This window comes from Oreochromis aureus, linkage group 9, assembly GCF_013358895.1.
Source record: "Oreochromis aureus strain Israel breed Guangdong linkage group 9, ZZ_aureus, whole genome shotgun sequence".
Taxonomy (NCBI): Eukaryota; Metazoa; Chordata; class Actinopteri; order Cichliformes; family Cichlidae; genus Oreochromis; species Oreochromis aureus.
In genome coordinates, this window is record NC_052950.1 from 9,382,581 (window position 1) to 9,403,221 (window position 20,641).

Genomic DNA, 20,641 nt, shown 5'->3' on the forward strand with positions numbered 1-20,641 from the left:
AAACTCTGCGTCATTTAACTGAAACAGTCTGGATCATTCCTTGAGTCAGAGGAAGATTTTACGTCAGGAAGTAGAGGATGCACCTCATTGTTACTGGAGCGTGAGGATAAGAAAGGTAACAGAGAAAGGTAACGGTCAGACTTTACGCGACTAACAGCTCTTCTTTCATACCTTCTGATACAGTTTATCGGGATCAACAGAGATTTAAAGGTAAGTGAAGAGATCATGAGGAAAATGCGTTTTGTCCGAAGTCATTGACAAAAACTTTGGGAATGGTGCAATTTTTGTGTTTTATACATGTTCCCTTTTTTATTCAGCTTATTCTCTACATGTTTCTATTGAATAATCATAAACATTTCATAAGTTTCTTTTATTGGGAAACAAATCAAATGTGACCCTTCTGCTTCTTATCTTCTGAAATTCTTCCTGGCATCAGCTTCTGGGCTAGATCCTGACTGATGAGGACCCATCCCTGCCTCATCATTGCACTTTTAAGGATTGATCATAGATTATAGATCAGACTAAGATCCAAAGAGTTTCCTGGATCCCAAATATTAATTTGATTATCTCCAAGCTGCATTGTTATCACTTTGCCTTTTGCATCATCACACTGAAAAACACACAGATTGCCACCAAATTGCTCCTGGATCGTTAGTTTTTGAGGACATTCCTTAAAAAGTGAGTGTACAAACAGAAACCCACAAATGCTGAAAAGGTAGGAACAGATCACCATCAGACAGGATTTTGCCCACAAGCTTAAGGTCAGGATACCAGAAAGAAATGCAGAAGTTATAAAGAACAAGTGTCTGTTGCTTTAAGTCTTTGAATTTTATAAGAAGCCTGATTGTTTCTCACTATATCAAAAAAAGTGACAGAAAAAAGTGGCAACCTGTATCAACAGATTAATATCTGACATCGGTTTAATATATTTTCTTTCTTTGTTTTAGACACAATGGCATCATCAGTCCCTGTATCCAAAGCTAGCACTGCCTTCTCTCTGGCTATGCTCAAAACGTTGAGTGAGGAGGACAGCACTGGAAATATCTTCTACTCTGGTCTCAGCATCTCTGCAGCCCTCGCCATGCTGATGCTGGGGGCGAGGGGCAGCACAGCCACACAGATGTCAGAGGTAGAATATGCACATGTTGTGAAATACATACATGTTGACGCACCCATTTGGATCAGAGTGTCTGCTTTCAAATATTACGGGAAGTGTGTGTGAATCTGTCTCATCAAGATAAAAAGAGGAAGGTGTGGTTTCAGGTGTTCGGGTAACTGAGTGCACAGTACAGTGATGTATGAAGGATTTAAAGGAGAGTAAAAGCAGGTTATTTTGTATTGAAAGGACATATTAATAGGAGATCACAAATATATTTTAATAAATATTTATAATGGGGATAATGGGAAGGTTTGGGGAGGGTTTCTAGTGGAAAGTTTTAACCCAACAGGCAGAGTGGGGTGTGACAGGAGAAAGTGTCTGTGCAGGCATTCATTACTCACTTGGTTTCCCAGTGTCAGCAAAACAGGTAGGGAGTGCTTGTGTTGGCTGAGGTTCAGGAAAGGAATAATGAATTCCACTGCACTGTGAAGCATGACATCAAACAGGAGACTGTGAATTTGAATTTTAGTCAGGACAAGTTCCCGATTAGCTACTGGAATTAGACAAGAACAAGCCCAGGCAGGTTTCCCCCCCGTTAGTGTTTGTGACTTAAACACAAGTTGAGATGGACAAAAAATTGACAAACATAAAATATGATTTTTAACTTCTCAACCAAAGTTGTTAAACTATAATACACTTTTAACCTTTACGTTTTTACTGTGTAAATGACAAAAATGATCAGCCTTTACCCTGCCCTGCTTTACACTTCGTCCCATTTTTAAGGTCAACATTCCTGTTTGAATATTTTAATATTATCTGTAGTTCCATCCCACTTGTCACATTTAGACCTTGCATTGCAAAAATTTGATGAACTAATAAAATATATTGTACTGAATAAACAACTCAACATTATAAGGTAAATGAGTTTCAACCATTTCGATCAACTACAAGTTTACTTATCTTAATGAATTCTATTTTGCCTAGGTTGTGTTTTAGTTCAGTATTTCTTAGATCTCTTTGTTTCATCACCCCCTGTGTTTAAGTCTCCCTCTTCGGTTCGTCATGTTGAGTCTGCGTGTCTTAACCTGTCATGTTTCATGTCTGCATGTCCTGTGTTGTCAAGCTCGTGTCCTATCTGCATCCCGTTATGTTTCCTGTTTTATTTTGAAGAGGTCGGGTGTCCCATGTTCATTGTGTTTAGTTTCACTTCCCCTGTGGCATCATTATATTCATTCTAATCAGCTGTTTTCCCATGTGTTTCCGCTTCCCCTGATCACCTCCTGTGTGCACTTAATCTGTGCGTTTTCATTCCTCATCCACTTTTAAAGGTTTTTCATGATTATTGTCTTCACGTCACATTTTTTCATGTTTAGGATGTTTTGTGTTTTCTTTCTAGTTTTCCCCAGTTTAGGTTATTGTTTAGCTATGAATTGATTTGCCCCTTTATTTTTGTGTTGCTCAATCAGCCATAATAAACGGCGCATTTTCTGTTAGAATCAAGTTTTGTTTTTGCGTGTCTGCATTTGGGTCCTCCTCCTCACTCCACACAATCAGCTTCCGCCCAACCCCGACAATAATATATAATGTTCTATATACAGAAACAATATATATTTTTAGACCCGTATACTCCTCCTTAGTAACATTTAAAGGCAGATGTTTTACTTGTAATGGTGTATTTCTACTGCACAGTGGTGCTATTTACTGAAGAAGTGAACTGAACACTGGTAAATTGTTATAATATTGTTTCCTGCAAGCAACAAAACAAAACAAAACAAAACAAAAAAACCCCAAACTGCTGATGGTTATACAGGAATATGGATTACAGAATGATTCCATCAATCATTTCATTTCACTGCAAATCTGGCAAACAGATTTGGAGTCATTATGATTTGTGTACAAAGGCTGGTTTTGCTCCTATCAGTATTATGTGTGGAATATAAGCAGATATTGAAAGTGCAAATTAAAGCAGATGATCTTTGCCAAAGCAAGGGAAAGATTTGTGGCTTTAATAACAGTAGTAGTTAATATTTTAATACAGAATAAAGCCCAGAAACCCGACACTAATAAGCTATTATGGTGATTCAGCTAAATCATTTAGACAAAGCTTCACAGTTCAAATGGAAAGAAACCAAAAAATGTTGCAAAAGAAACCAGAGAGTTTCTCAAGACAAGAGATGGGATATTCTTCAATGGCCAAGTCCGAGTCATGATCTTAATCTAGTAGAGATGGCTTTTAAGTTCCTGAAGACACTCCTGGGGCTTTTTAAATATGTGTCAGTGTCCAGTACTTTTGGAGTGAATTGCATGAATATAATAATGTACTTCTACCTGAGAGTTTTTGGTTTGGTGCAGAATATGTACATGCATGGCTTCTAATCTGCCGAATACTTTCATTACAATATTTACCATAGAGGAGAGGTGAAATGTGTGTCCATAACCCTCCATATTTAACCTTAAATTTGAGACTTTTTGTTACGTGGATTTATTTTTTTATTTACAAAAAAGGAAGCAGGTCAGCACAGAATGTCTGCTCAAACATATTTATATCCAAATAACATGTGTAATACAAGTATGCATTCACATATTCACACACAAACAAACTATGAAAATGTCAGCAGTGATTCCTGTGTTCAACTCAAATATAAATTCTTCCCTCACAGGTCCTCGGCTTTACTGAGGTTGAAAAACCAAAGCCGGCAGAAGAGAAACCGACACAAACACAGTCAGAAACGTCGTCATCGTCGTCATCGCTACAGACGCCAATGCAGACGCTGATGCAGACACGGATGCAGACACGGACGCAGATGCAGACGCAGATTCAGCAGCAAACCAGACTGCCGGGCTATCTGCGCAAGGTGGTAACAAAGCGAATAACTGTGATCTGACAGGGAAATTCAAGGTTTTAGCTCCAGAGTATCTCACACCAAACTTCCCACCACATATATCCAACACATAGCTAACACCTAAAAACAGAATTAGTAGAAAGCAGATTTATGCAGCAGGTGAAAAGTTCAGTGTCAACAAAAGCATAACATCAGACATGTTCTAAATGTTTTACTGACAGCTGAGCTGGAATAACAACATGATGGGTAATGCGTACATAAAAGTTTTCTATAGCTGTTTAACGTATTTGAGCGTTTGTTTCGTCTGTTTTTCCTTTTTCTGTATTCTTTCCAAAAGATACAGGAGGCCTTGTAAATACAGATTACTACTGAGCACTTCAGTTCCTTAAGACTTTGAATCCAATCATTCACTGGATGTCAGTTATGAGAAAACTATTACCAAATGAAAATAAACTAACATTTTTGTTAGCCATATTAGCTGTCTTTCATCTGTCTTTTGTTCAGCATGGCTTTATGACACGTAAGTCTTCTCTGGCTGTTCACAGTGTCTGAAACCCCAGACCGGTGAGGATGATGTCCACGCCAAGTTTGCCAAACTACTAACTGATCTGAACAAGGATGATGCTCCATACTCCCTCAGTCTTGCCAACAGACTTTATGGGGATCGGTCCTACACGTTTCTCGAGGTTTGAGAAGAAACCTGTTGTTACTTAGACTTACAATAAATGACTAACCTGTGGAGTGGGCCCTGTTATAAGTCACGAGACCAAAGCTGTGCACGTTTCTCCCTGCTCCCTGGATTTTCACTTACACAAATAGAAATAGAATTAAACAGATAAAACTAAAATTAAATAAAATCATTTTACAGTTTTATTTATTTACAGTTCATGACAAGAGACAAGGCACCATTTCTCTTCTTTGTGTTCCAGTCATCACAGCAGATTAAACTCTTAAATTATTTGCAAATAGTATAAAGAAATATATAAAGAAGTAAAACAGTAATCTTTTTAATAGTTAGAAATACTGAAATTTACACTTGTCAGCAAAAACTGCCGCCATCTGAACCGAAAGGTTACAAACCAGCTTACCCACAAACTGTGTATTCGTCTATGCTGGCTACTTAAATTGGCATCCAACAAGCTATTTGCTTTAATCTTTTATTAGACAAAGGCTGACTGGTTAGTTCAAGCTTCAACTGCATCCAAAGGACTGAAAATATTTTAACACAGTGACTGAACTTGATTGAAGTCTCCGTAGTTTGTTGAATCTGTTTCGAGTGACTTATTTTCACAATTCCAGGAATTTTTAAAAGGCACCAAAAAGCATTATAAAGCTGAGCTCGAGTCTGTGGACTTCAAAGAAAATGCAGAGGAGGCCAGGGTCCACATCAACAGCTGGGTGGAGAAGCACACACGAGGTAAGCATACGCTCGTGGTGTGAGCAAGTGAATGCGAGCCCTCTTCAGCAATTCATTCTTTAACTAATGCCTCTGAACAAAATCAGGGAAATGCATTATGTATCATATATTAGCATATATTTGGAAAATCATTTAGATATATGTAGATATAATTTCTAGGAGACAGTACTGAATGATAGGCTCCCCCTTTTCTTATGATGATTCAGGTTATTGGTTGTAAACTAGTTTTATCTGTATGTGTGTAACTTTAAATGATCTCCACTGTAAATCCTCGGGGATCAGTTGTATTGTGTTCAGTTGAGACATTATTACCGGATTGTCCACCGTCCACATTATTTTCTGTTTCCAGTTCTTCCAGTCTAATTTCTATTCAGTATTAAGCAGCATTATCTCTGGGTTTTACTGTTTGGTTTCATGCTATTAATAAAACCATCACAGCAGTATGTTGCTGTAAGTAGGAGGCCAATTCTTCTATTCTTATTATATTATGTCTGATGTGATGGGTACTTCTACTTTGATTACTTGTGTCTTTAACATATTTTTATTTTTCAGGCTCATTTAGGATTGGCTGCTATTGATTCTATATCTTTATATTATCTTAAGTGCAGCAGGAAATTCATTCATTGCTTTTATAAATCTATCATCTATAATCCTATAATCCTACCATCTATAATTATAGGAAACAAGGACTTTCCATGAGGGTTATAGGACTGTGGTGCCACCTGCTGGAAATTAGACAGTCTTAATCGTGTCTGTGAAGGTTCTCAGTCATCCAGGTCATCGTAGTCAAAGGAGTTTGCAAAGAAAAGCGTCTGGACTTCTTTAAGTTGCTTGAAGACGTTTCACCTCTCATCCGAGAAGCTTCTTCAGTTCTAAGGTCAAATGGCCGAGAGTCCCAGATTTAAACCCAGTGGGAGTATCCCCCCAAAGAGGGACAAAGGACCCCCTGGTGATCCTCTAATCACATGAGCCAAGGTGTGAAAGCGGGTGTGGGACCTAATCAGCCAGGGTTTCGGGTGAGCTCATTGTGAAACCTGGCCCCACCTTGTCATGTGAATTCCTGAGGTCAGGATTCACTCCCTTTCAGGTTTGAAAGAGAAGTGAAAGGCCATCTAGGGAACTCACTGTGGCGACCATCTTTGCAGACAGTTGGTGGTCGTACACCAACTGTCTGCCTCTATAATCAAGTTTTGAGTTCCCTCACAGTGGACATAGATGGCTTCTTTCTCCTCTCACATCCATGAAAGGCCATCTGACCTCAGGAATTCACATGACAAGGTGGGGCCAGGTTTCACAATGAGCTCACCCGAAACCCTGGCTGATTAGGTCCCACACCCGCTTTCACACCTTGGCTCATGTGATTAGAGGATCACCAGGGGGTCCTTTGTCCCTCTTTGGGGGGATACTCCCACTGGGTTTAAATCTGGGACTCTCGGCCATTTGACCTTAGAACTGAAGAAGCTTCTCGGATGAGAGGTGAAACGTCTTCAAGCAACTCAAAGAAGTCCAGACGCTTTTCTTTGCAAAGTCCTTTGACGACAGTCTTAATCCCAATTGAAAGAAGACATTATTTTTGTAGGAGCCATTTTTGGGTTGATACCTTATGTTGCTGCTAGAGGTCACCTTTTTTAGTTTCTGTATGGTAGGTTTATTTAAGGTATTTAAGGTAGACGCACGTAATCGGCGTCAGGTGTGTTGTTAATCATAAGAAGGCAAACGGTTTGTGACCGCTGCGGTGTTATGTTAAAATGATGTTGGAATAAAGACCAAAAGGGACAAGATAAGTACTGCTGGAGTTATTGGACTGTTGTATTAATTCATGCATACCAGTAGCATCGCGTCACCCCCGCTAACAACCACCTCAGTGGCTTCAAGCGTAGGCTTAGCATCTACAATTTTTGTTCCCTGTTATACTGATCATAAAGCTTTTCCACCCTTTTTTTTTAAAATAAAAGCCATCTTGCTGTTGTCCTGTTTTCTGATTTTATAGCTGAAGATGTTGTACAGTAACTAGTGCATCTTTGGTAATAGTTAATAGTTTTCATAAATTCTTTCTACCAGATAAAATCAAGGACTTGCTAAGCCAGGATGCAGTTAATAGCCTGACGAAGCTGGTTCTCGTGAATGCCATTTACTTCAAGGGCAGCTGGAACACGCAGTTTAAGGAGGAGATGACTGCTGATGCGCAGTTTCGACTGAACAAGGTAACAATGCAGAAAGGCAGCATAGGATGGTGCAGTTATACTTTGTTGATCTGTAATACTACAAACGAGCTGTGGATTTTGCTGAATGGGAACATAAAGCCTGGAGCTCTGAGGGGATAATATCGTGCTTTTAGGACGATACAACTTTATGCAGTTATGCAAGGCTATGAATCTGGATTTTACCCTTTAACTTAAGGGGTGTCAGCATTTCTTTTGAGGTAGAAAAACTGAGAGATACTGCTGAAAATGCACTTCTTTTTCATATATTATGTTATCTCAGAGATTAAATGTGTTGTTAAAACTCTTTACACTTGCAGAAAGGTCAGTCTTACTGGCCCACTTAATACTAAAGTGGGCTGTATGTGGCCCATGATGTAAAAGAGGTTTGATGTCGCTACTCTACATATATATTAAGTTTATGAGCTGAGAAAACGACACCACCTGGAGGAGTCAAGCACAATGTCTATTATGTCTGTTAAAAAACGCCCATCAGCACAAGTTCTCTCAACAGTTGTGGTTAATACTGTACCACACACATAAAACACACATAATGTCATAGTTTGAAACATTTTATTTGACTGCAAAGACAACATAGTCAATTGGTTAAAAACAGAAGTTGCATAAACCGTTTATTATTCATGTAATATCCAATAAATTCTCAAATAAATCTAAAACAACAGCACATCACAAACTTCGGCTAACAAGAACAAATTGTGTTGTGACGTGTGCTCTACATCCAAATCCACTCAATGGCTGGAATAAAACCATGACACAGAAATTTTGAGATAATTTGGAGAGAAGGACTAAACACAAAAACATTTCTCTTGTCTCCTCTTGTTTTCAGAACGACACTAAGCCGGTGAAGATGATGCACCAGAAAAGTAAATTTCCTTTTGCGACCATTCCTGAGGCCAACTGCAAGGTAACATCCATCACTTTCAGCTTATTACAGGATTTCACCAGCATGATCCAAAAGACCTAAACTTTTATGACTGTTTTTCTTTTACAAATATCAGCCTATATTTCTAGATTAGGAAGTCACATCATCTTTGATGGAGTAATAAATAAAAACACAATGTTTCTGGACAGATTCTTGAGATGCCCTATAAAGGAAATGACCTCAGCATGCTCATATTCCTGCCTAATGACATAGAAGATGATACCACAGGCTTGGAAAAGGTAAGATGCACTTACCAGTACTTTAAGGAAATGTCCAGTTTCAATCATACAAGCCAGTGACAATGTATCCGCACAGCTGGAGAAGGAGCTGACCTATCAGAACTTTGTGGACTGGACTCGCCCAGACATGATGAGCCCCAACGAGGTTGATGTCAAGCTCCCTCGATTCAAGATGGAGGAGAAGTATGACTTGGAGAAAATCCTGACAAAAATGGGAATGGAGGACGCTTTTGATATCTACAAGAGTGACTTCTCTGGTGAGAAATATTGCACCGATGAGACATACTGAATCAATTATACAGTTATATTGAGAGCAAAAAAACTGCAAAACATAATCTGTTAAAGAAAAAAAACCATAGCTGATTTCTGGGCTCTTCATCTACTAGGAATGTCTCCAGCAAATGAGCTGATATTGTCCAAAGTTGTCCACAAGGCTTTCGTGGATGTAAATGAAGAAGGAACTGAGGCTGCTGCTGCCACTGGGGTTGCCATGGAAGTCCGCTCTATAACGATTCCGGTTGAGTTTGTTGCCGACCATCCCTTCATCTTCTTCATCCAACATAAACCCACCAAGAGCATTCTCTTTGTGGGCCGGTACTGCTCACCCGAGTAAACACTAGCTGACATTGACATGAATTAAACATAACACATTATATACAGTATAAGATTTTGTAATGTAAACCTAGTTCATACAAATGAAGTAAAGAAATGTTATTAAAACAAAAAGTGCCTTGCTGTTTATTATTTCAGTGTCCCACAGTAGCACATTTCCTGCTAGGAAAACGTCAGAAGTCACATCATTTCTGTAAATTGGAAAGTAACTGTAATATATCAAGTCACCTCTGTCTCTTGTTACCAGGACTTTTTAAAATGAATGGTTTTCAGACATCTGCACAAATACAAATGGTACAACATGGAAAGTGGCACTACACAAGAGTTTAGGTTTGAGCTCAATGTGCGATGATCCTTTCAGCCATGACATTTCTGACATGGGAAACCAGGGAATTTGATTAGAAAATGGTAAAGGATTTCCTTTTCAGTCAGAAACTGGATTTATGTAACATAGTGGTGAAAAAAACCCTAAAGAAACCAGCATATGATCAGTCACTATATTGCATTTAATACAAACATCCTTCGTGTATCTTTTGAATACAGAACAGATCATTTCTGATATCTATGAGTAAACCCAATGAGCACGTGTCCCAAAAGGCCCCACAGTGTTTTTATTTGGCTTTTCCCTGACAGTTAGTGGACACTGACAGATGTGTGCTGAATATGAAAGGAAACAAAAGAACTAAAAAAGGTTTGCAGTGTTAAAAACATAAACTACATGAAGGTTATTTCATCCTGCTGTAACTTATGACAGAAGCATCTTTTTTTTTTTTTTTTTTTATTTATTTACACAAAGAGAGATGTTGAAATAACAGGAGTAACAGTTTAATTCAGTTGGAATCAGCCCAATAGTCTATAGTGAAATCATATTTTTCATAAGTTCGCAAAAGATGGGGGTGTTGACTGCAATTCAGTGAATGCAACAGGGAGGACGCCAATCTGGATGGAGGGGAATCAGCAGGACAGATGAGATTTCGTTTAGGAGTCGAGTAGTTGTGTGAATCAGGAGAGGAGAGCACATTAGCCTGCTGAGAGACGGGAGGTAGTCAAGCACTGACCACATGTCTTCTTGAATTTCAGCAAAACAGATGGGCTCATCTCTGTCTTGAAATAAATCAACTTGGGGTCGAACTGATGCAGTTTGAGAGGCATCTACAGGAGAAGCAGGCGTGGGTGAGGGCTGTTGAGACTGTGCAGTGATGGGGAGGGGGTCAAGCGCTTCCAGCATTGACAGCAGTTCTTCCTCTCTGTCTGTGACAAAGGCCTCCTCTGTCTGGAACTGAAGGGGTGCAACAGGGGAGTCCAATGAGGTGTCCTCAGGGAAATTCATGTGAGAGGCAGGGGAGACCTGATTTTCTTGACAGAGAGGTGTATAGGGTGATGCCTGTGTGTTTGGCAGTTGCACACACACTGGCTGCTGGCGAGGCAGGCTGCTATCATCTGGCTTTGTCTGTGGCAGCTCATGTGGCTCTGTCAGAAATGAATGAGAAGAAGAAGATGGCTGTGACTCAGTTGGCCTCATACGCAAGTGGTTGGCTTGTTGAGCTTCTTCTTCTTCTTCATGTACACATGCAGATTCTGCAACACAAACAAAAATACATTAAGTCTTCTTTTTTTTTTTCAACACATTTTTGTCTCGTTTTCATTACATTTCTTATGTAAAATGCTGTGATACCAAGAAATCTTCTTTCACCTTTTCTAAGTCGGATTCTCTTCCTCTTTTGCCCTGAAAACAAACACAGTAGAATTTTCATTAGCTGATACAAACTCTGTGCAGTGACTGTTTCATCATTCAGTGCAGTGATGCACACATGTATGAACTGCATGTTGGCACTTTGGACATACATAGTTTTCTTTGGTCGACCAGGCTGGATGCTCTTTGGCATGATTCCGTCTTTCTGTTTCAGCCTGGTCGAAATATCTGGCTTTCTGGTCGTTTGAAAGCGACTTCCACTGTGGACAGAAGACCATAAGAACACACTGTGAGCACTGCTACTACACATAACTACAGGACAGCTGGGACACATGCAAAAACATGAGCAGACAACATTAACAGATGCATAAATGTATGCAGAGTTACACACTTACCCTCTGTCCCACCACTGCATTTACGGCTGCACTTCCAGGGATATTGAGTTCAGCAGTGACCTTTGGCCTCTGCTCTTTGAGATAGAGCATGAAGGCATTTGGCGGCTTCTTGACGTATGGCCGATCTTCATCCTGCTGGGCTCGGCACTTTCTTTTTCTACAGGAATAAAACACAGAGTAAGAGCACATGTTACCACTGTGTACAACTGTGAGGAAAGCAGTTCAAAAACATGAGACAAGCTGTAAAACCGAATGAAATCAGGCACCATTAATGGATAATTACAATAATTCCTGCAGACATCTGCAAAGAAATGACAGAAACTTGTAGATCAGTGAACAAAAGCAGCAGAGCAAACTTACTTTGGAGCAGAGGTGTTAGGTGGAGGAGCAGGAGTGGCATAATCATACATCGGTACACCGTTCCTACACAAATGAAGGGAGACAGATATGAGATAACAGAAAGAAGTTATGAATATAGAGATGTTCAGCAGCTGTGTTCACTGGAGTGTTTGTGTGTTTTACGTACAGTACTCCAACAGGACGCAGGTTCTGGAGCACGTTATCGGGGTTGTGAGCACATTAGTCTTGAAACACACAAAACACACAACAGGTGATGAGACAAGCTGCAACACTATCATCTATCCACTAGGTGGAAGAATTGATCAGTAGAAAGAGGAGATGTGCTTAAAACCACATTCATACATAGATTGACTGAGTTACTCTTAAGAATTATGATTCACTAACAGTGAAGAAGTTTACTGGTCAGCAAAGTTATATGAGGGTAAAATACAAGAAAGGTGACAGCAGACTGATTTTACATTCAAACAAAACAGTTTTTCCTTCATTTGGCCTGAAGCATGCAAAAGTTTTAAGCACTTTTATCAATGAAACTCTAATGACACCTGCCACTACCTCTGGTTGTCTCAGCTGTCCCTGGTTATCTGTCCCTGGCTCTCTGTACATGTAAGCTGGCCTCATAATGGTGGGAGCAACTGTGAGTGGACCTTGCTGCTGAGATGCAGGAAGACAAGATCCCGGGAAGGTGTTGTTAACAAACCACCCAGTCTCTGCTGCTGGCCAAGGCAGGACAGGTGTTCCAGTGGGCAAAAGAGGAGGAGGTGGAGGTTGGGTGTTTGCCCAAACATTACATTGTCAAAAGTGCAAGGCACGTTATGTTCCAGATCTTCCCTGTTGTCCATTTTCGTGCTGTTTGGGTCTGAACTCATCCAGAAGAATGTCGAACCGATTCTGTCTGGGCTCCTGTGGCACAAAAGGAAGGTTTGATCCTCTTAGACTGGGACTGACATCTTATATAATACAGAACTAAACAAAGGACAAGTACTATGAGGGAACAAGATGTAACTTATCAGTGAAAAAACTGGTACGTCACACTTGAAAATATGATATTTATTTTACAAAGAAGTTAAAAAAAAATTTTTTAAAATGCTGCATTTGCAAACTAATTGAAACCAAACTCAAAACTATGAAAAATCAAAAGTAATTAATACCCCAAACTATGAATTCTGTTAGCTCAAGACTTTACTGCATTTATATTGTAATTGTTCAAATGCAGAAATTCCTGTGATAAACTAGTACAATATGATGAATTGTTAGAGATTAAAGCATCCCAAAATTTGATTAATCTGTACCAACAGTGTGTTCAGTGTTAAGGATTAAAGTACTGACGTCTGAACTGTTATTCAAATATTTAGATATATTTGAAGATTCACAGTTTTACCAAATTGCAATTTTTCTTTCTTGTTTCTTGATTCTTGTGTTTTTACATGATGTAAATTTCCTGGTTCACTACTCCATCACACAACATTGAAGGACAAATTGTGGGGTTGAAAGAGTTAAGTGTATTATTTAGATGTTCCATGAAATCAACCAAAATGACCTTTAAATACCTCTTTAAGTACTCACCAATGATATTCAGTGATGGTTCAGTTCTATGTTATAAAATCCAGTTTAAAAGTGAAGTTTCAAGATTTTCTTCCGCTGCTCTGAAGAGTATGTGTTCACTCAGTGACGTTTAAAGGTGAAGAAAATGTTGCCTAAAGACTGTTGTTATGTGTCAGGTTCTATAAGAATGTTACCATTGAACTCCATTGTGTTGCCAGGTAACATAAACATTCCACTGCACTCCTGTTTGTTTCCAGCATCTCTTCATCAACAGTCATCATCATGGCTGGATCAACCACCTCAGGGAGCCCGGGCAGAACTTTTTCTTGGGCCCCCACTGAGCCCACAGTGCAGGTCAGGGTCCCTATTCCTTAGTAACTAAATCATAAGTACAGACACAAAACAATCCACAGAAAGGTTCATGTTTGTCTCTGTTTTGAGCTTGTGGGTTGAATGTATTTAATATTTCTGATACAATTTGCAATAAAATCCTTCAGTTATTGAAGAAAACAACTGTCAGTTGTTGCTTTACTGTTCTTTTATAAAGTCCTACAGTTGCTATACACATCAAACACATAATGATACTTAATTAATCAAACCTTACAAGAAATAACATCTAAAGAAAAAGTAGTTAAATTGGATTATGACTCAAATTATGGAGCGCATAAAGTCGCAGCTATTTTACACATACAGCCTGCTACAGCTTTCAATAAAAAGAGTAAACATGCTTGTTTAGAAGTGTTTCAGAAGAGCCCTACAGTACCCTATGAACATTTTCTAATATTTTATTTTATCCAGTTGTTTGAACTGACAGGACTCACTGCCTTCTTGGAGCTGTAGCTTGCTCATGTTTTTGTGTTTTTTTGCATCTTGTAGCTTGTAAATTATTCCTTTTTAAATTGATACTTTTTGTGTTTGTCAGGTTTCCTCTTTTATTATTTTCAAATTGTTTAAAAATGTGTCAGTGTCCAATTACAGTTAACTGTATGAATATAAATAATGTACGCTACCTGAGAGTTTTTGGTTGAGTGCAGAAATATGTACATGCATGCCTTTTTCTAATCTGCTGAATACTTTCATTACAATATTTACCATAGAGGAGAGGTGAAATGTGTGCCCCTAATCCTCCATATTTAACCTCAAATTTGAGACTTTTTGTTATGTGGATTAGTTTTTCATATCTCAAAGGGAAGCAGGTCAGCACAGAATGTCTGCTCAAACATATTTATATCCAACTAACATGTGTAATACAAGTATGCATTCACATATTCACACACAGAAATACAGAAGATATTTGCAGCAGAAACTACAGATGCACTTCTGAAAGAGTGCGTGCACGTGACAGCTAATTTAATGTTTAAAAAAAAAAATTAAAGCAAACAGAAAACATTTAAAGCTGACCTCATGAGGGGCCTACAGAGTCTCTTTTTGATGCCTACCTCAGGGGTCTAAAGGTATTTTGTAAGTGTCCATAATCCTCCATATTTAACCTTAAATTTGAGACTTTTGTTATGTGGATTTATTGTTTTATTTCCAAAAGGGAAGCAGGTCAGCACAGAATGTCTGCTCAAACATATTTATATCCAACTAACATGTGTAATACAAGTGTGTATTCACATATTCACAAACTATGAAAATGTCAACAGTGATTCCTGTGTTCAACCCAAATAAAACTTCCTCCGTCCTACAGGTCCTCGGCTTTACTGAGGTTGAAAACCAAAGCTGGCAGAAGAGAAACCGACACAAACACAGTCAGAAACGTCATCGTTAATAGTTTTCAGAAATTCTTTTTACCAGATAAAATCAAGGACTTGCTAAGCCAGGATGCAGTGGATAGCCTGACGAAGCTGGTTGTCGTGAATGCCATTTACTTCAAGGGCAGCTGGAACACGCAGTTTAAGGAGGAGATGACTGCTGATGCGCAGTTTCGACTGAACAAGGTAACAATGCAGAAAGGCAGCATAGGATGGTGCAGTTATACTTTGTAAATGGACTGATTCTTATATAGCGCTTTTCTACTCTCCCGGAGTACTCAGTGCTCTATACAACATGGCTCATTCACCCATTCACTTCTAAACGCAAGTGCAAACTAATCTACATTCACACTCCAATGAATAGGGCAATTTGGGGTTAGTATCTTGCCCAAGATACTTGGGGATACTTGGGGACTCTTGCTGACTGGGGAAGCCGAGGATCGAACCACCAACCTTCCGATCAGTAGCTAATCTGCTTTACCACCAGAGCCACAGCCACCCCTGTTGATCTGTAATACTACAAACAAGTTGTGGATTTTGCTGAATGAGAACATAAAGCCTGGAGCTCTGAGGGGATAATATCGTGCTTTTAGGACGATCCTTTCCAACTTTATGCAGTTATGCAAGGCTATGAATCTGGGTTCTATCCTTTAACTTAAGGGGTGTCAGCATTTCTTTCGAGGTAGAAAAACAGAGATACTGCTGAAAATGCACTTCTTTTTCATATATTATGTTATCTCAGAGATTAAATGTGTTGTTAAAACTCTTTACACTTGCAGAAAGGTCAGTCTTACTGGCCCACTTAATACTAAAGTGGGCTGTATGTATGTGATGTAAAAGAGGTTTGATGTCACTACTCTACATATATATTAAGTTTATGAGCTGAGAAAACGACACCACCTGGAGGAGTCAAGCACAATGTCTATTATGTCTGTTAAAAAACGCCCATCAGCACAAGTTCTCTCAACAGTTGTGGTTAATACTGTACCACACACATAAAACACACATAATGTCATAGTTTGAAACATTTTATTTGACTGCAAAGACAACATAGTCAATTGGTTAAAAACAGAAGTTGCATAAACCGTTTATTATTCATGTAATATCCGATAAATTCTCAAATAAATCTAAAACAACAGCACATCACAAACTTCGGCTAACAAGAACAAATTGTGTTGTGACGTGTGCTCTACATCCAAATCCACTCAATGGCTGGAATAAAACCATGACACAGAAATTTTTGAGATAATTTGGAGAGAAGGACTAAACACAAAAAACATTTCTCTTGTCTCCTCTTGTTTTCAGAACGACACTAAGCCGGTGAAGATGATGCACCAGAAAAGTAAATTTCCTTTTGCGACCATTCCTGAGGCCAACTGCAAGGTAACATCCATCACTTTCAGCTTATTACAGGATTTCACCAGCATGATCCAAAAGACCTAAACTTTTATGACTGTTTTTCTTTACAAATATCAGCCTATATTTCTAGATTAGGAAGTCACATCATCTTTGATGGAGTAATAAATAAAACACAATGTTTCTGGACAGAGTCTAGAGATGCCCTATAAAGGAAATGACCTCAGCATGCTCATATTCCTGCCTAATGACATAGAAGATGATACCACAGGCTTGGAAAAGGTAAGATGCACTTACCAGCGCTATGAGCACTATACAAATACAGGCCATTTACCATTTACCAGTACTTTAAGGAAATGGCCAATTTCAATCATACAAGCCAGTGACAATGTATCCGCACAGCTGGAGAAGGAGCTGACCTATCAGAATTTTGCGGACTGGACTCGCCCAGACATGATGAGCCCCAACGAGGTTGATGTCAAGCTCCCTCGATTCAAGATGGAGGAGAAGTATGACTTGGAGAAAATCCTGACCAATGGAGTCAATTCACACATTAATAAGGTCACTCGGTCTGCATATTTTCAATTGCGCAACATTAATCGTCTCCGTCCTTTTCTCACCCCACATGCCACTGCCATTCTTGTCCACAGCCTTGTTACTTCCCGGATTGATTATTGTAATTCACTTCTTTTTGGTCTTACTCAAAAATCCATCCATAAGCTTCAACGCATCCAGAATTCTGCTGCCCGTATCATCACCAGGACCCCTTCTGTCCATCACATCACTCCTGTTCTGCAGCAGCTTCATTGGCTCCCGGTCAAGTATCGTATCAATTTCAAAATACTCTTGTACGCATTTAAAGCTATTCATCATCTCTCTCTCCATATCTCTCTGATCTGGTTAACACCACCGCCCCATCTCGTTGTCTCAGATCTTCTTCTTCCTTTCACTCTCCGTCCCCTCCCCCGCCTTGTCACCATGGGGAGCAGGACTTTCAGCTGCTCTGCTCCACGACTCTGGAATTCCCTACCTCCTGATTTAAGAAATATCTCTTCCTTCTCTCTTTTAACTCCCAACTCAAAACCCACTTGTTCAAAATAGCTTATCCCACATAACCTCTCCACTTTGCTATTTTAAATTTGTTTATGTTTTATGATTGTGTAAACTCTTTGCTTTTATGTTGCTTTTTACTCTACTGTGTACAGCGACCTTGAGTGTTTTGAAAGGCGCTTTCAAATAAAATGTATTATTATTATTATTATTATTATTATTATTATTATTATTATTATTATTATCATCAAGTGGAAAAGAAGCGAATCTCAGTTTCTCTAAGTCCAGGTGGGAAGGCTCGCCATCTATTTCACCGGAGGAATCCACCTCAGGAACAATTCAGCATACAAAAAAAAACCCCTGACCTGTCAACAGACTGGGCCAGAAGAGCAATTCAAATTCAGACAGCCTGCCCAACCAATCGAAATGCACAGGTCCCAGTACGCTTTGGCCAATGGGAAAGCAGCCTGCCGCTGTATGTCCCACCCACCTGCTCTGTTTTCACTGCTACGTGTGTGTAGTCGCGTGCTGGCAGGAGAAAAAGAGCTGCGCTGCAAAACTTTGAACCCTGAGAAACTGAAATTTTGAGCTGGAAAAAGTATTAGATATAAGTTGCTACCAACTGTGCTGCACATAAGTTCACTGGTTATCAGCTGCCTTTCATGTTAAAAGTAGCCAGAGTGAGTAAACAGGCGAATGCTGCAGTTTTCTGGCGACTTTAGAAAGTACCTCGTGGAGCTAAACTGTTAGCCTTCATTAGCTCTAGTTGTTATCAACTGCCTGAAAGTTCATCTCAATCTGCTCCCAGAAGTAAGGTAACACTTGAAGCGCAACTTATGTTTATTTTTCTTCACGTCGTATTACTGTCATTAAAGAAAAAAAACCCATACCCTGTTACGTTATTTAGAGCCCTGCATGTTCCGACCGAGAGACACCATACCATTGTCTTCGGCCGTGATGCACTGACATCGGTGAGCACATATTGGATGCCTCAGTTTAAGTCTGTTTTGCACTTTATTGTTCAGTAACTGAATTTATCTGAATTGTTTGATTAATAATTGTTGCATATGCAATACCTTTACTTAGTTTGGTTATAAGTTGTAATGTTTTCATATTCTATTTGAAGAATACAGACTGTACAATCAGAACTGCTCCCAACAATCATAGATGTTTACATCTGCGCTGTAACTGCAATAAGTTAATCAACCGATTAGCACTACAACCTGGTTTGCCTCTTATCTGTAGTTATTTATATTTAATTTAATAACTGTACAGTACTCTGTTTATAGTAACCATTGTCCTTAATGTAAATATGTAAGAAAAATTGTGTATGTTTCTGTTCTGTGTCCTGTGTACTGTTTGTTTGTATATGTGTCTTTCTGGCTGCTGTTACAACCAAATTTCCCCTTATTGGGACAATTAAAGGATTATTCTATTCTATTCTATTCTATTCTAAGAAGTGTTTTGCAATGTACAAATAAGAATATTGACAATATATTGCAGTAATGCATAGTTTGTGTAAGAGAGATGTTTTATTTTTGCAAATTTGAGTATTTTAATTGTAAATTGATGTCGAATATGATGTCAACAAAATTCTAAGTTGAGAATTATAGCTAGAACAGCATAATTAATATTTGAATTGCTCTTCTGACCCTGTCTGTTGACAGGTCAGGTTTTTTGTATGCTGAATTGTTCCTGAGGTGGATTCCTCCGGTGAAATAGATGGCGAGCCTTCCCACCTGGACTTAGAGAGACTGAGATTCGCTTCTTTTCCACTAGATGATCTGCTGTACCTTGCGGTGTGGTAGGACTGTATCACTGACACTTTCACACACAGCTGGTTATACATGAGACCACTGACTGACATTCTCTCACCCCTATTTTCTTTCACACCCTGGGAATTTTTGGGACTATACCCTTGGACATTTTTTATTTGGGACTTTGTTCTACACAACAGCTTATTATTCATTCTCCACATGTGAAAAGTGTGAGATTTTCATTTGAATGTACATTGGAGTTGTGTAATCTGTTTCTATAAAAGTTAAGGAGTCAGGTTACTAGGGTGCACCCAGCATTGAAACCCGAGCATTGAAACCCAACATTGAAAACCAAAAGTAACACTTGGCCAAGTCATTGTTTTAGTGGTTTATGTGTTTTACTTTTCTTTCATTTTGTAAGTTTCCTTTATACCATTGTAAAGTGTCTTTAACCTGTGCTTGTCAAACTTATGGTTTATTTCACTAAAGTCGTCTGGTTCTTTTGAGGTACATTCTTGTCTCTGTGTCTCATTTAAACACACCCCTGTGCTCCTATAGTCGAACCTATTGGCCCATTGATATATTCTTTTCAACAATTCCCCTTACTGTGTTACATTATTAAAACAAAAAGTGCCTTGCTGTTTATTATTTCAGTGTCCCACAGTAGCACATTTCCTGCTAGGAAAACGTCAGAAGTCACATCATTTCTGTAAATTGGAAAGTAACTGTAATATATCAAGTCACCTCTGTCTCTTGTTACCAGGACTTTTTAAAATGAATGGTTTTCAGACATCTGCACAAATACAAATGGTACAACATGGAAAGTGGCACTACACAAGAGTTTAGGTTTGAGCTCAATGTGCGATGATCCTTTCAGCCATGACATTTCTGACATGGGAAACCAGGGAATTTGATTAGAAAATGGTAAAGGATTTCCTTTTCAGTCAGAAACTGGATTTGTGTAACATAGTGGTGAAAAAACCCCTAAAGAAACCAGCATATGATCAGTCACTATATTGCATTTAATACAAACATCCTTCGTGTATCTTTTGAATACAGAACAGATCATTTCTGATATCTATGAGTAAACCCAATGAGCACGTGTCCCAAAAGGCCCCACAGTGTTTTTATTTGGCTTTTCCCTGACAGTTAGTGGACACTGACAGATGTGTGCTGAATATGAAAGGAAACAAAAGAACTAAAAAAGGTTTGCAGTGTTAAAAACATAAACTACATGAAGGTTATTTCATCCTGCTGTAACTTATGACAGAAGCATCTTTTTTTATTTTTTTTTTTTTTATTTATTTACACAAAGAGAGATGTTGAAATAACAGGAGTAACAGTTTAATTCAGTTGGAATCAGCCCAATAGTCTATAGTG

The 20,641-nt window shown here is 38.9% G+C and overlaps 3 protein-coding genes across 4 annotated transcripts; 2 read left to right on the plus strand and 1 right to left on the minus strand.

The window, feature by feature from the left end:
• On the plus strand, nucleotides 1–9,462 carry LOC116311280 (leukocyte elastase inhibitor-like). 2 transcript variants are annotated; one of them, XM_031728336.2, is made up of 10 exons: nucleotides 1–115; nucleotides 948–1,129; nucleotides 3,760–3,954; nucleotides 4,488–4,628; nucleotides 5,242–5,359; nucleotides 7,421–7,563; nucleotides 8,408–8,485; nucleotides 8,653–8,742; nucleotides 8,819–8,999; nucleotides 9,129–9,462. In XM_031728336.2, exons 2-10 carry the CDS (start codon nucleotides 953–955, stop codon nucleotides 9,353–9,355), a joined length of 1,350 nt encoding a protein of 449 aa, XP_031584196.2. In that variant the 5' UTR covers nucleotides 1–115; nucleotides 948–952; the 3' UTR covers nucleotides 9,356–9,462. The 2 variants fall into 2 exon arrangements, with proteins under 2 accessions (XP_031584196.2, XP_039472954.1); XM_039617020.1 differs by having other exon boundaries at nucleotides 51–210.
• Nucleotides 9,463–11,087: 1,625 nt separating this feature from the next.
• Nucleotides 11,088–11,782, minus strand: LOC120441702 (lymphoid enhancer-binding factor 1-like). The gene is made up of 2 exons (XM_039617021.1): nucleotides 11,443–11,782; nucleotides 11,088–11,307 (listed from the first exon to the last, which is right to left on the minus strand). Exons 1-2 carry the CDS (start codon nucleotides 11,629–11,631, stop codon nucleotides 11,143–11,145), a joined length of 354 nt encoding a protein of 117 aa, XP_039472955.1. The 5' UTR covers nucleotides 11,632–11,782; the 3' UTR covers nucleotides 11,088–11,142.
• A 3,198-nt stretch (nucleotides 11,783–14,980) lies between these two features.
• LOC120442055 (leukocyte elastase inhibitor-like) lies at nucleotides 14,981–18,092 on the plus strand. The gene is made up of 6 exons (XM_039617800.1): nucleotides 14,981–15,095; nucleotides 15,142–15,284; nucleotides 16,404–16,481; nucleotides 16,647–16,736; nucleotides 16,857–17,049; nucleotides 18,040–18,092. The coding sequence occupies exons 1-6, from the start codon at nucleotides 14,981–14,983 to the stop codon at nucleotides 18,090–18,092; spliced, it is 672 nt and encodes a 223-aa protein (XP_039473734.1).
• The last annotated feature ends 2,549 nt before the right edge of the window (nucleotides 18,093–20,641 follow it).